Raw genomic sequence first — 16,710 nt, forward strand, 5'->3', positions numbered from 1 at the left:
TGTGAGTTTAGCGCTCATTTTAATCAATACCATTCAGACTAAGAGCCTGAGGGTCAAATTCTTCTCTCAGAAGCAATGGGGTAAATCTGGAGAGACTCCACTGATGGAACAGAGCAAAATCAACTCTATTTCAGCATAAAAAATGGTGTCTAAATTACATAAATTGTTCTGAGACATCTGAACTGAGGCTTCTGTGTTCTTGTGTGGCTCCCCACAGCAGGACAATCATTAACATTTGTAACTGACTAGGCCAGTGTTTCCCAAATGGTGGGTCCCAACCCACTAGTGGGTTGAGGGAAGGTACTAGATGAGTCACCACATGCCAGGCCAGATTAACCCATCTCTGGTCCCTAGACAAACATATACTTCTCCTGACCTAGGGTGGAGGGGAAGCCCTGGAAGTAGGGTGTGGTGGGATGGAGAGCAAGCCCACCCCGCACCAGCAGCTCCTGTCTGATGGGGCTGGGCCCAGCTCTCTCTCCAGGCCACACTAAGTGACACTGTGACCCTGTGGACCAGGTTGCAATGCCCACAGTGAAGAACCAGGCCCAGCCCTGTGGGACAGGAGCCACCACTGTGAGGTGAGCTTGCTCTCCAACCCTGCTCTTCCCAAGGCCTCCCCTCCACAATGGGCTGGGAATAGGGTTGCGGTGCCAGAGCAGAAGATGCATATATGTAATGGTAGGTCGCAAAATAAGAACACATAGCTGGTGGGTCACCTTAGTAAAAAGTTTGGGAACCAATGAACTATGGCAGTCAGACGTTTACACTTTTAACAAAAATGCACAACAGGTGTCATGATTTCAAGAGCCTTTTTGTTTTCAGAAGTTAAACTGAAGTTTAGCATTTAGTCAAATTTTAGGACTGATGTGACAAAATTGCACGGTAAGAAATTGTCCTTGTCCTGTGAGTGTAAGAACAAATTTGTTGTTAGCTTTTTCAGTCCATAGTTAGATAACAAATACACATGTTTGTGGAAACAAAAATACATTTTTAGTCATTGAAATATGTTCTGGAACACTGTGTTATTATTATTTGAACCACAGAACTTAACATTTATAAGATTTGTTCAACATTTATAAGGATTGCTACAAACTTTTCAGATCTAGATTACTGAAGGAGGGAAGGAACAAGCACTTTTTAATAGATACCTGGAAATCTCTCTTATGTTAACTGTAGTAAACTTACTCCGCAGTCCGTTTAGTTCCCATCGAAGTCAGTGGGAGTTTATTTCAGGCAGGACAGCAGGATTGGATAGTTAATTTGTATTTCAAATGGTAATTTTTTTGCCTATACCCTAATATGCAGGGAAGGTTATCAGAAAACTCTAAGAAAAATATGTTCAAACTCTATTAATTTATTTTTTTAGCGAAACCCATCCCATGATTTGGCAGGTAATTTACTTCACAGTTGTAGATGCCATGCAAGGATAAGTGTTAATATTCATTGTGAAAGGGAAGAGAGATCATTATGAAACAGATTTCAAATTACAGTATACCCATTGGGTGGAATTTTCAAAGGAGCCTAAGGGAACTGGGTGCCTAATTCCCTTATGTACCTTGGAAAACCTAACCCATTGCCATGTGCTTAGAGCAGGGAAGTGGAAATCTTTTTATTTTGTTCTCAGATTTTCACTCACTATTTGACATTGAGTAACAACCTCGCTGTGCTTAAATTTTGCCTTTTATAAAATGTGAATAGTACAAGGCTCGTGTGAGGCTTAATGCATTGCTGTCCATCAACAGATTTCAAATCCTCTGACAAAAGCTACTATTTTATTAGTTTAACACAGTGCAGCATAATTTGCTTCTAGGAAGTCAGAGTCTCTTGATTATGAAAAATCTGTATTCAATGCACTGGTTTCCTAACATTGGTTGCAACTGATATATATTTGTAATTTATTAATCTCAAAATAGTATACAATGTATGTAGCCAGTATACTTTGATTGGTAAATAAGGATGTCATCACTGCATTACTTTGTAAAATAATATTGTTAACACTAATTTAAAATGATGTAAACCTGTGTGGCTTATTATAAAAATACCTTTTGAAAAGAAGTTGTTTTGCATGTCCATAGAGAGAAACCTGTTTGATCTTACAAAGTGTTTGGAAAAGAATAAGAAACAAAATACCAGAAATAATTAGCCCCTTTGGTGTTTATAATTCTTGGCACATGTTCAGAAGAGGGGCACTTCTGCTTCTGGACATGTGGATAGTCTCAAGCTCCAGTGATTTGCTACCTACCAAGCAAGGTGCCATGGAAAATCTCATGCATTATGTCTAGTGCCTGAGGAGTTAATCAAATTCTGTCTCAGAATTACCAGCCAAGCAGCAGACTTCACTGTCTGCAGTGGGTGCAGAGAACATTGCGGAGACTGCAGGCTCTAGTTACCAAGTCTAATTACATTCATATTCTAAAATATTCTTACTGTATTTCAAAACCAAACATTCTCTGGCCTCTTGAGCATTTCAAAAGCTGTCATAAAAGTAATCAATAGAACAGGAGAAGAGCTTGGGCCTACATATTTATGTTTAATCATTTTTCATCACATGAAAGTAGCATTTTATTTTATTGGAAAACAGAATGCAGTCTTGTGTCTGGAGGTGGACAAGCTCCTTTCAAACAGCGTCTGTGGAAGAGAAGAAGGATTTGATATGTCTTTTTATGCTTGGTCTCTCTCCAGATCAGTATGAGAAATGAGTTAACTGATAAAGTGGTACAGTATGTTAGAAGAGGAATAATAGAGCCACATAAGTAGGATTACCAGCCCTGTGAGATTCATTTACATCCAATTCTGAGCATTGAACATTTTATATATATATTTTAGTTGCTTACCAAACATCCCTATCACTAATAAGGATCACAGAAAATAATCTGCGGCCATAATATGCTATCTTTCTTTGCAGACTGTTACAAATAAACTGGTGGGAGAGAAAAGGCAGAGTAGAAAATGCTGGTAAATGTGTGTGTGGGGGGGGGGGGGGGCGGGAATCAATCTTTTGCAGTCCATGGGCTGAATTCTCAGTTCTAGTCAAGCTGTGCTCAGTACAATAATGGAAATGGAGGGAGGCAAAGGTGACTTTAAGCCACTTTTCACTTTCCGTATTCTCAGTCTAGCTCACGACTGCTCTAACCTATGCTCAGCTGCAACAAAGCCAGCAAGAAGTCATTCCACAGATGACAACAGCTGGTGAGCAGTGAGCTGCCACAGCCATACCTCCTCCCTTTGGCAACACTGCGTCCGTAAAGACACATCCTATCCTCCTTGATCTCTACAACCACTGCTTGAAAGGAGCTTGTCTACTTGCCGACATGAGACTGCATTCTGGTTTCCAGGTCCCCCTATGCCAGACAATTACAAAGGTGGGCCAACCAGAGCTGTTATACTGGCTGTATGCTGTCTGGGGAACCCCTGCATGCACTGTTCTCTGGGTATTAGTTCTATCTGCCTGGACGTAAAAAAGAATCGAGCCCTATTTTTTTAAAGTTATTTTTAAAGTTCATCCCACTGAACTCAGTGAAGCTGAACCAAACTGTAATTTTGTCTTTTCCCCCAGCACAGGAAACATTAAATTACTATAGGGTTGATTCTTTGCAGAATTAAGTCTGCATTAGTTTTCATATGAACTCTGGTAAAAGCCCCTAAAAAGAACAGGACTCAAGTAGTTTGGCAGCTTCTAAACACAATGTTTTAGCTTCAGCTCAGACAAGTAAACAGTGGCAGTCACAATATTTAACACTAGATCAATTTGACTGTGTTACAATAACTCGCAGTAACATATAAGCCAAGGCAGGATTCTAATATCTCCTTAGGCTCCTCACTATGAAGTCTTCCCTTGAGCCATCTCATGGGGACATTCCAACTTCTTTACTTGGAGAGGTATGCAAGGTTTCCCATCTTAACGTTCGATGGCTGCAAGTAACTACACAATAGCTCAAATCAAAGACCACAGGTAGAAGAAAGCAAGCCCCAAAACAGTTTTACCAGTGTACATAGGCTAAGACTTACTAATAGGAAGGTGCATGGTGTCTGCTACTCATTATACCAAACTGAATCACTTCCTGTCCTCCCTCTCATTTGTTGTTCTCTCCCTACCAGTTATCTCTAGTCTTAATTTCAAAGTGCAAGTTCTTGGGAGCTGGAACTGTTTTCTTCCATGCCCCATACGATGTCTTCAAGGATCTAGGATTTCACCCATACTATTTAGTTCATAAGGAACATATTGTCTAAAATACATAATCACATAATTTTGGATTAAGAACAAATATGCAAAAATTGAATTTTGTTCACGGACAATTCACAAACAAAAGGAAGATACATTTGGTAAATAGCTTGCCCAGTTCTACTCCCTTTCATAGGCATAGGCAAATAAACCCTCCTCCTTCCTTAATAAAAAGATAAACTATCTTTAAAAGTAACAGTGGTCACCAGTAGCCACTCCAGTTAAGGATGCAAAATGTTTCTCATTAAAACCCCTAGTTCTCAGGCACTCAGATTTCTGAAAACAAAACCCCCAGCTTTCTAGGGGAAATTGTCCATGTTTCAACATATAGTTTCCTCAGATATAATAAGCTATCATTAAGTTTATGGGTACACTAAGAAAGGAAGAATGGTGAAGTGGTTAGGGCACTACCTAAGGACCCAGGAGACAGAGATTCAATTCCCTGCTCTGACACAGACTCCCTGTGTGACCTTGGGCAAGTCACATAGCCTCGCTGTAGCTCAGTTCCCCCTCTGTAATGGAGATAATAGCATTTCCCTACCACACGGGGCATTGTGAGGATAAATACATTACAGACGATGATACATTCAAATACTACAATGGTGGGGGTCATAGAAGTACCATAGACTACCCTAAGTTAAAAGGTAAAAACCTTACAAAAATGTTGAACTGTCAAAATTCATCTAATTAACCATTAATACCGGAGACAGGAAAAGCAAAGGGGTGAGTCTCAGAATTAAAACTCTTATTGTACATAGTCATTATGCAATTCTGAGATTCCAATTCTTTTCTCTCTCTCTCTCTGTGCTAATATGACAGTGATATCTTTAAATCCTATTTTACTGACTTGCATACAAAATATACTCAATACAAATGAATTTATAGGGCCTTTCATCTGAGAGCTCAATGCACTCTACAAATAGCAATTAATCCTAGGAACACCTCTGAGGAGGTAGTTAAGGATTAACAGCCCATTTTAGAGCAAGGGAAATGCAGGCATGCAAAGCTTAAGTGATTTCCCAAGATCATGTAGCATGTCAGTGGCAGAATCTGGAGCAAAATCCCAGATCTCCTGGAACCCTACTGTGTGCACAAAGGTAAATAAGACCTTTACAGTGATAGGTTAAAATAAAGAAGAACCCACCCAGGTATACTCAACAGGCAGTTTTCAAAGATGACTGCACAAGTATCCATATACTGTGTACATGCTTTATTTTTGGCTCGATATGAAATCACCTCTCCTCCTTCTCCCCCTTACCCCCCAATAAGAAAGGGGAGGGCTAGAAAGCTCTGAATAGTGAATATGTTTCTGCAATAGATTAGCACCAGGTGTTGGCATGTTAGGGGTAGCATGGTTGGGTTGCAGTTATAATATATTTGGAAATATTCAGTGGCTCTCAGTTTCATGCTTCTGCCCTGTTGGTGTGCACATTTTGAGGTGGAGAGATAGAACATTCAGGAATATTGGCCTCTTTAAGAGTTGCCAAAAGATTTTTTACACTATTTATCCTTCTTTTTTTGTCTGTGTTTATTGAGGCAGATTTCTTTGTTGTTGTTTTTTTAAAGAAGCCTACTTTAAACAGATGGAAAATGGGATTTACAAGACTAGCTTTGAACGTCAATGTCTTTCACTATGCAATCAAACACACTGCTGATATGTCACAGTTATACACAGCATTAACAGCTGAAAATGGGATTTTGAGGGATGCAGGGATGGCTCTGTATCCATAATACATTTATCCCAAGGTGCACTCATGCATCTACTATATTTAGGTAGTTTTAAAGCTGATTTAGATGTACAACAATCAAATTGGAAAAAGAACAGTTCAGCCATACTAAGCTGTGATGTCTAATGTACAAAGAATCACAATAGAAAAGTGTTAACCATTTAAATGGCTACCCCTCCAACCTCACCCCACCAAGTGTCAAACCCTCCCATGGTAAAACGAACAGAAGGATAATAATCTATGGGAGCTTTAGATGGAAGGGGTTGGGAATGCAGATAAAGAAAGATTCTTCAAATTTTGGAGGTTGTACTTCTAAGGCTTGGTCTACACTTACCCCCCAAGTCGAAGTAAGGTACACAAATTCAGCTACGTGAATAACGTAGCTGAATTCGACATACCTTACTTCGAACTTACCGCGGTTCACACGCGGCAGGCAGGCTCCCCGTCGACTCCGCGGTACTCCTCTCGTTGAGCTGGAGTACCGCAGTCGACGGGGATCACTTCCTGGTTCGATTTATCGCATCCAGACCAGACGCGATAAATCGAACTCGGAACTTCGATCCCCAGCCGCCGAACTAGCGCGGCAGTGTAGACCAGCCCTAAGTATGTGAAGGTAAAGGAAGTTCCAACCTACAGATCTAAGATTAGCTGCAAGTTCACTGGCTCTCCCACCCTTAGCAGCACATCAACATCCTATTGTTCCACGCACACACAGATAAACTAGCAGAAGTACCTGGGGACTGGGCTTCACAGAGTGACTTCCAAGTGATCTCTCTGACCTATGAAGCCCCAACTGCAAAGAGGTATCCAGATGGGGTTTTGACAGGCTCTGGGAAATAGGAGGAGCAGTCCCCCTTCCAAAAGTTTAGGAGATTAATTTTTATTCTGTTTTGGTCCCCTTTACACCTCATAGCAGAAGGTCCATGAACTCCAAGGCCCCATAAATCCACACCTGGGGCAAAGAAATGAGAAAGAGGGACAAGTTTACACCATAACTGCATCTTAAAGTAAACCAGAAAGAGTTAACCATTTCATATAACAGGATGATTATTCATATAGGCCTCACATTCTTACCCAACTTGGGACTTGATTGTGCCACGTAGGAACCATACCACCCCAGGTACAGCATGACCACTGCTGCACTACTTCAGGGAGTGCAGCAAACCCTCCCATCTCCACTCAGCAGGTTCTGAAGGCCAGCACATGTGTTAAGGGATGGGGCCAAGGACCTCTCTCTCCTTGTCCTCTTTGGGTGCCTTGCATCCAGTGGTGTATGGACAGGAGAAGCCCTTGTACTTCTTTAGTGCGGGGATTACAATTGTGTCTGGCTGTCATGCATATTGTAACGGGGTCAGCACCCACCTCTCAGACGTGCCCCCTTTTCTCTGGCCGATACGCCTGCAATCAGTCTTTTTCCCGGGGCAGCACTCACCCCTTGCAGGCGGCCCCCCTTTGGTTGGTTGGGTGTCAGCCTGCTTTTGTTTTTAGTTCTTTCCACGGGGTGGCACTCACCACTCGCAAACATCGCCCGGCTGATGGTTCTCTTGGTGGGTCTTCAGCGACTCAGCCCTCCGACCGAGCTGTCTACGCTGTCTCCCCTTCCGGGGTATACAGTTGCAAGTTCTTATCATGGACCTGGTATGGGACCATAGCTCTTAGGCTTCTTCCCAGAGGCATTGCCTTCTTCAACCACCCAGCTGGGGCCCATCTCAGTACCCGCAGCTGGTGGTGTTTCAGCAGGCCTCCCTGGGTTCAGTCTTCAACCAGACCAGCGGGGCTCATCTCGGTACCCTTGCCTGCTCTAGCCAGGTCCTGGGCTCAGTCCCCTGGGCTCAGCCTGGCCTGCACTGACCTTTTCATGGTCTTGCTGCTACTCTATCCAGCCAGCCAGGCACCCGGTCTTCAGCAGCCTTCCCTGGGCTTCAGTCCTGTCTGCAGTGAGCTTTCCACAGTGAGATGTCCATGGTACTGCTGCACTTGCAGCCAGACAGTCACTTAGGCTACGTCTTCACTACGGGGGGGGGGGGTTGATTTAAGATACGCAAATTCAGCTACGCGAATAGCGTAGCTGAATTAGACGTATCGCAGCCGACTTACCCCACTGTAGGACGGTGGCAAAATCGACCTCTGCGGCTTCCCGTCAACGGCTCTTACTCCCACCTTCGCTGGTGGAGTAAGAGCGTCGATTCGGGGATCGATTGTCACGTCCCGACGGGACGCGATAAATCGATCCCCGAGAGGTCGATTTCTACCCGCCAATTCAGGCGGGTAGTGTAGACCTAGCCTTAGTCTTCACTCTTTGAGCTCCACCCAGCAACTTAACTTCTGGGCTCTGCAGCTTCTCTTGTATAGGGCCCTTCTGGCCAGGGCCGGCTCTAGGATTTTTGCCGCCCCAAGCAGAAACAATTTTGGCCCCCCCCCCCCCCCCCTGTTTTTTTCTTACCCCACCCCTGACCCCGCCTCAGCTCCGCCCCTTCCCCAAATCCCTAGCCCTGCCTCCTCCCCCCAGGCTCTCAAGCCTAGGAGGGAGGGGGAGCAGCGGCGCGCGAACGGCAGCAGCGGAGGTGAGCTAGGGCGGCCGGTGCACATTTTTAGGGGCGGCATTCTGGTGCCGGCCATGCTTCCCCTAAAAATGTGCCGCCCCAAGCACCAGCTTGTTTTGCTGGTGCCTAGAGCCGGCCCTGCTTCTGGCCCTGGATTGGCCGCTCCATCAGCCCCTCGGATTGGCCGCTCCTCTGCAGCCACTCTAGGCTGCCTGGAGGAATTCTTGCTGCTCTTTTCTGTGGCAGGGTGATGCAGGGCCACAAGGCCTCCAGCAGGGGGCCTCCAGATCTAGTCCACCCTGCCATATATACACACAGGAAAAGGTTTGGACTAGTTCTGTTCTCTACTTTCATGCACACCAATAGGTCAGTCAGTCACAATCTGGCCCATTGACTTTGTGCTACACATGAAACAGCTCTGATCAAGTACCATTTCCTTCCAACTTCTCTTCCCCCTGCGTTAGAGAAGGAACAAGAAGTCAAACTGTAGTTGCAAAGATGATAAAAATATAAGGGGGATTTTAGTGACCACACAACACCAACAAAAATTAATGCTTAATGACAGGGCTAAAATCCATCACTAACAGGCATATTCATACACTGGAATCATTTATATTGATAACTCCTTTTGTTAAAATTGGCTACAAAATTCAAATAAACTCCTACTGTATGTGTGAGGCTGCATAGGTTGATAAGTTTCTATACAAAAAGAACCCTTAGGTCTAATTTAATAAAAATCAGTTTTGGTATTTTTGCTTTTTCAAAATGAAGCTGACATGCAGTATGTTTGTTAATAGTGACAAAGGTTTATCAGGTTTATTTCATTAAGTAATGAAAATGTGATCCACTTGACACACAGTGGAAATAAATATGAAGGATTTTTAATAAAAAATGCAAACCCAATATGATTTGAATGCAATATCTTTTGAAATTTATAAAGACAGACATTTTATGTATTAGGGTGGAAAGACTACAATTAAAAAAGATCTGGGAATTTATAGATGTTAAATTAGCTTTTAAGAAATAATGTTGTTCTACAAATATTATAGAAACACAATATTTTAGTACTAGCCACAGAGGTAAGAAGAAAATGTGTTTCCCTAACTTGTTTCTAGATTCTGCTTTACCTTGGGCATGTTATGTAATCCCTCCATGCCTCCATTTTCCTACCTGTAAGTTGGGTTCAATAATACCTAAATCTGACAGTTAAAGAGAAGTCCAGTTTTCTCTGTAACTAGAGCTGGTCAAAAGTTGGTTTCCATCCCACAGGAAATTCTGTAATTTAAAAATTTGGTTTCACCCTGGATTGGGGCAGAAAGTTGAAATCTGGGATTATTTCTCAAAATGAACTATTCTAAAAATATTTCATTTCAATTTTATTGAAACATCTCATTTTGATAATATCAAAATGTTTCATCTCAACTTCATTGTTTTTACTTTTACATTTTATTATAACAAAAGTCTTAACAAAATGTGAAAATTTCGACATTGAGCCATTCCTGAAAAAATGTTTTGATTATGTTGAATCAACATTTTCTGATGGTAAATTGTTCTGTCACACAATTTGCAACCAACACTACACTAATTCTAATTTCTTCTTTCTAGTTGCTCACAACTTTCTCAAATAAATTATTTGGGGGTGAAATTTTGGGTGTTTGGTTTCAGCCTGACGGTGAATAGTCTTTGGAAAAGTTTGAGCAAAAGTTATTCAGCTGTTTTTTTGAGTTATTCAAGTGTGAGTGGGAGGAACAGGGTATAATACACATTTTCCGCATATACGTAGGCACTCTCATTTCAGCATTTCTTCACTATCAAAAGATGCTATCAACACTGATCATATTGATAGTGAGAGGATGAACTAGAAGATTGAATATAGACAGAAATTTCATAGTATTTAACATAGCAGGGAAGAACGAAAGTACAATCACGTCTCTTCCTTCAAAGACATTCTAGACAGCTTTCAAAATGGGTTAAATGACAGAATGAACTGAGAAATGACACACAAAATTTAAGCTTTCAAAATAGGATAGGAATTGAATGGTAGCTGTAGCATAAATTGGGAGAGTCCTACAGCTTTGTAGACCTCACATCATAAAGAACATCCATGACAACTCTAAATTTTCTCAAAAGCTGAACCAACAGTAATTTTCAGCTGCCTTTGAATTTTTCATACTGAATAGCAGAAGCTATCTTCAGATGCATGCACTGTGGGCCATGATGAAAGAAAACCAAGAAAGAAGCAAGAGTCCTAGGCAGCTTCCTAAGGCTTCTTTACAAAATCAAAGTGTTAGGCACATGTGGGAATCTCTCAGTGGACAGCCATGAGTGATTTGATTAGTACAGGTTCAAATGCCAACTTTCCCATGCTATCACAGCAGCCTAAAGCAAATCAAATGCAGTCATTCCCCAGTGCTGCCAATTTCGCCCATTTACTTCTCACCGGCTAACTTTTGCAAATTGAACTTTGCTGTTACCTTGATTCTCAGATTTCCAGCCGTTAGTTTTGTAAAACTCTAGAAAGTCTCACTGGATTTAGTTAGCTGAAATACTTAACAAAATGGAACTGTATTTGCAGAATCTATTTATTTGGCCTTCGAGCTCAACCAATAAAATAGCTGCAAATTTTACACAGAATACATATAACTTGTATAAGGGCAAAATAAAACCACCAGACACCTCATATTCACAACACTTTCTAGGCTTTGCTCTCCCCACCTCTAGCTTTCGCAATGGGAGCCTGTTTTATATTAAACAATTGAACTATTAGGGCTACAATGGTAACACAATTTACTGTTGTGTGAGAACATTTATCTTAATATATCTAGAGATCTGAGTAATAGATCTTGTATCTGACAGAAATCTGAATGCAGGCACTGCTCCAGCATGAAAGATATGGCCAACAAAAAGAGTATGAAGAAAAAGAAATCAAGGAATTAAGGTTGTCTCTTTGGGGCATTGCTTACTTAGCCAAGGGAAGATCTGGAAGTGGGTAGTATTAACCTTGGAATACTCCATTAGAATTATACCTAAAACTGGAGCTCAGAAAACTATTCACAGAGAACATATTTATTCAGGGCCAGATTTCTGATAACCATGGCTCCAGTTTAGAAGCCCTTTCTTTCACAAGTTCTACAATTGACTTAAGTGGAAGTACCAATGAAGTTAAGGTACTATTCATTGTGAATAAGTCTATTGCAATCTAGCCCTCTATGATGTTAACGTCTTTTTTTTTTTTCAGTTCATTCATTATTTACAAATAGATACAGATTTTATTAATTTGATAAATATTATTTAGTGAATGGCCTTTGCAAACATTTTCACCCAACAGATTGCTCATAAATTATGTGTCATGATTATTACTTTGATCATTTACTATTCCTAATTCATTACTTACGTTGTGATTGATCACCTAAGACATTGCCTATATGACAGAAGTTGCCCCAGTTTAACTACATAGATCTAGCTAAATGGATCTGAACCCATACTTTAACCCATATTTAAATCAGTTTATCTTAATCTGGTAATTTTCCAATGAAAATTAAATCAATTTAAACATGGAACAAACTGTTGTGTGTCTACATTGGGAGTTTGAACCTGTTTAATTAGATTGATTTAAAATTGTTTAAACTGGTGGGACTTCTCATATAGACAAGGCCTAAGTCATATGGTAGTGATTCCTGCTCCCTGACTGGCTAACTCAAATCTACCAGTATGGCCACATAAAAGTATCTGGTGTGAATACTCATGCAAATACATATTTGCAAATAGATACTTGCTAGCACAAGTGCTCATGAGAAGCTAATAAGAGGGACTGTATATCCATCAGTGTGAAACTGCAGGGTTTTTTTTTCCCCCCTAACAAATACGGATGAACACTGTTTTGCAATAAATAGGACTGTCCATATTTAGAATGACAAAAGTCATTCAGAAACAAAGTAGATGTAATTTCCTGGCTGTTTAGATCACAGATTTGTAAAAGGAAGAAAACTCTAGCAAGTCTTCTTTGTAATATATTACAGCTTTATCAGTAATTGCATTCGCACATCGTGTATTGAAATTAGAACAGGCTATTATCTACATTCTGTATTTTAATTAAAAGGGAAGACAAATTCTTTACTGCACCTGTACATTATAGAAAGCATTCAATTGCCAATTAAGAGAGAGACAGATGGAGATAGGTAAGGCATGTAAAGCCTAATTTTACAGCATAGTCTCCTTCCTAAGCAATTTCACTTAATCTGAGGGAAAATACATCTTCAGTGATGAAATCTACACTCGAAAAAGAAAACCCAGTTGTATGGCCATTACGCAGATAAGGTCCTGAGATGATACTCACAATGGTTGCTGCTCAAAATCCACCCCTGTGCAGAGGGCCTGCACAAGCAGGATGCACCATTTATGTTTTAATGAAGCCCTATTTTGAGGATGGATGTGGTGAGTTGCCTTCATGCCGGCCCTCTGCAGAGGGGTAAATTTCACCTTCAGAATTAAAGTTCCATACTGTAAGGCTAAATTCAGGATTAGTGATGTTTAGGACTAGAGCACAACAGAATCTGTACCAATAGCAAAGGTGCAAAAAAATGGAATGGCAGCTGAGGGAAGCATGCAACATGGTGGAAACGGATGTCGGGCTCTACAGCAAGAGTGGTGTCTAAAGGACTTGCAGAGGCAGAGTAGGTTTTAGCTTGAAGGAAAGGGGATATAATTTGTTATGGCACACCCAGAGGTGGTGCAAAGGATGGTTTGGCAAAGTCAAATCTGCCCTCTTTAGGGGAACATAAGGCGCAGCAAAGTACCCATTCATGGCAGCAAGCACATTCTGCAGAGTCCAAACAACCTCCATTAAATAAAGATATTTTTCAAAGATGATGGGGCAAGTGCCTCTGACTCCGTATTGAAATAAAAAAGATAGTACATTACATTGCATTGCAACATTCATGCTACTCATTGTAACCACAGTTTTTCTATAGTCCCTTTGCTTAGTTTGTCACCAGCTCCATGTCTAAATATTGGTATTTTGCTGATATTCCTCTATAATAAAATGGTATGCCACATGCAGTTTTTAGGAATGATGCTAAGAAAATTTATCAGGATTTGTGTTAATTTAGTGCTCCTGAAAGCAGGAGCGGCACCAGGGTTTTTGGCGCCCTAGACGGGGGTCCTTCCGCGCTACTGGTCGTCATCGGCAATTCTGCGGCAGGGTGGTCCTTCCGCGCTCCCGGTCTTCGTGGCACTTCGGCGGCGGGTCCCGGAGCGAGTGAAGGACCTGCTGCAAAATTGCCGCCAAAGACCCGGAGCGCGGAAGGACCCCCTGCAGCAGAATTGCCACCAACGGCAGCAAAATGCCACCCCCCCAAATCCTGGCGCCCTAGGCAACTGCCTAGGTCGCCTAAATGGAAGTGCCGGCCCTGCCTGAAAGTGAGGAACCCAAAGCATTTGGTTCCATTGCTTCCTATCACAGCTGTTCCAAATGCATCTCATCTCTGCCTGCAGCAGCCTCTCTTGAGCAGAGTGTGCCGTTTGTGTTGAATTGTGACAAATGGTTTTGTATTTTTGCTGTGTGCACAAACAATGAACACTACAGCTAGCCCTCCAGAGTCATTCTGCTCCTGACTGAATTCACCATTTAAAAAGCAACGGGTAGAGGATCCTCTGCAAATGGAGGAGGGGAAAAACTGGTAAATCAGGGAGGTTGGGGGGGGGGGAACAGAATGGAAATGCCACATCTGCCATAGTGTCTCTCTGCCCCTGGGATCCCATAAAAGATCCTTTTCTCTAGCTCTGAGGGGATGTACTTCCATGGTACTTTGAGGGCAGGGCTGAGGTAGAGCCAGGGACCTACCCACTACTATCAACAGCATCATCCTTGCTGACCCCTTATCCAAGTGGAACTTCACATACTGTAGTTTGAATCAGTATAGATTCCTGCTAGATCCCCTTTGTGGGTACTACTACAGGGGTTCTCTGTGAAAGTTGTTACCTAAGCATCATTGTAGTGAACAGCACCTCCTCTGCAGGACTAGGGCTCCCCTTCATGAATCACTGGGATTCATGGGGTTGGGAGACTTCACCTCTGCCAGTTCCCCAACTCCCTTCCTTTGTGAGATGATTTGGTAAATTCTGCAAGGTTAGTTATGGAGAGTTTTCAGGTTGCCTCTCTGTGGGATGGGCAATATTGGTCCAGAGTCTCAAGATGTGGAAAGACAACAGCTTTTTTTTTTTTAAAAGGGATAACAAACAACATACACAGTGAGAATGGTACCTGGGTGACACCTGCAGAGCCTGGCATATTTAGAGCTTGATCCAGAGCCCACTGAAGTCAATGGAAAGACTCACATTGAGTTCTGTGAGCTTTGGCACAGGCCCTTAATGAGAATTAAAATTGGTGTCTTTTGGTTTTCAGAAATGTATGGTATAGGTGGACATTTGCATGGCCAGTTTAAATCTGTTGAAATATTATACTGAAGCCACTAATACCTGGGCTGCTGCTATCCATAAAGATCTAAGGAAAAGATCATTGAATCTTCCTACCAAAACCATTTTAAGAATGGATTTTTATTCCCATCTAGAAAGATTTGTTTTTCTAGCTGATCTAGATGTAATCAACATGATGGACTATAAACTCTGCATTGATGTTTAATATTTTTCTGCACTCAACTGACCTTTTCTTTTTTTCCCCTCCTCTTTTTGAAATCAAACAGCTGACAAGGTCAACGACGACTTCTATTCCAAACGCCGACACCTTGCAGAACTGGCTGCCAAGGGGAGCCTGCCACTGCACCCAGTGCGCAGAGAGGAAGACAGAACATACACACCTGACAATGGCACGACCAGACAGAATGGGCAGAAATCCAAAGTCTCAAAGATGCACACACACCCCTTAGCTTACAACTCCAACTTCAAAACCTGGGACCCCAGTGTCCAGTCCCTCCGACGGCAGACATATGCAAACAAGGGAAAGCACGGCACAGGAGAACCAGCAGCAAGTGACCCACTGACAACTCGGAGCCAGCACTATCTACCCCCACAGCCATATTTCATAACTAACAGCAAGACAGAAGTGACTGTTTGAGATTGCTTTTGAGAAAAAAAGATCCCTTAAAAACAAAACACACACATAACTGAAAGAGGCAAAAAAAAATGATATCAAGAAAGAAAGGAACTTCCACTTGGACATTCCTGCTATGAAGCCAATTGTAAGGCAAAGAGTGGGCTAATACCATTCAGCAATACACTGAAGGTTGAATTAGAAACACCATTTGTATTTCACACTGGAAAACAAACCCTTGTGACTAATTTTTTTTTACTTGAAACTGAAATCCATGATGAGAAGTAGCACAATCTAGAGAAACTTTATGTCTGCTTAAACCATTACACTATGTTCCTGCCTTGAGACAGAGAGCTAGTGAGAGAGAACAATATACTGTAATACATTGTTTTGGTCAGGAATTTTGTATAAATTCTAATAATAATCACTAGACCTGTGAAAACCCAAGTGCAAATAACTTGGTACCAGCCCTAACATTATTGTACTTTCATGCCATCACTATATGAAGCGCAAAAAAACCCCCAATAAAATAAAATAGACAAAAGACTCTTTCATGTGAATCCAACGAAGACTGTTACAATTAAAAACATATGGGAACTTTCTGGCTGGCAAAGCGTCCAGAAGGACAACAACAAACACAAGACGCTTTTATTTTAGTTTATTTTTGGTTTAGTTTAAAAGTTTTTTGAACCTCCAAAATAAGAGACATATCATATGACAGAATGTGGGGTGGGAGTGCGGGAAGGCGAGGGCAGTGGGCAGAAAACCACTCCCCCTCAGTCCTGTTTTCCAGGCAGAAGGTAACAACTCTCACTTTGCGGACTGTCAAGACTTTTTCTTCACCTAAATGTTTTGCCTATATTCAACTGCTTCGGACTGAAAATAAATAAGCGTGGGTGGTGCCTTTACTGTATTGCTATTGTTCAATGACAGTCTTGTTTCTCAAAGTGAAACCCGTGTTCTTTTAAGCTTATTTCCTCATGTTTTATTAAAGTATTAGAAGGGTTCCATCCCCATCAGCCTCTCTGCCCTCTTTTGTTGTCAAGAATGAATATTCATGTTTCATCTCCGTGTAGTGGTTGCAAGGTCAGGAATATTTAGTTAGCCCCTCACCCCCTATGGTGCACCATAATTTTCCTACCTAAAATCCCCTATAGTCTTTCATTC

The 16,710-nt window shown here is 41.7% G+C and overlaps 1 protein-coding gene across 1 annotated transcript in view; it reads left to right on the forward strand.

Annotated features, from left to right (window-relative positions):
- SHISA9 (shisa family member 9) overlaps window positions 1-15,903 on the forward strand; it is a 250,137-nt gene extending 234,234 nt beyond the window's left edge. The window contains exon 5 of the mRNA XM_024194182.2: window positions 15,197-15,903. Within this exon, the coding sequence (XP_024049950.1) occupies window positions 15,197-15,567 (371 nt within the window). The 3' untranslated portion in view covers window positions 15,568-15,903. The remainder of the gene's footprint in view (window positions 1-15,196) is intronic.
- Window positions 15,904-16,710: the final 807 nt, after the last annotated feature.

The sequence above is a fragment of the Terrapene carolina genome, unplaced genomic scaffold (assembly GCF_002925995.2).
Source record: "Terrapene carolina triunguis isolate 2854851 unplaced genomic scaffold, T_m_triunguis-2.0 Scaffold93, whole genome shotgun sequence".
Taxonomy (NCBI): Eukaryota; Metazoa; Chordata; order Testudines; family Emydidae; genus Terrapene; species Terrapene triunguis.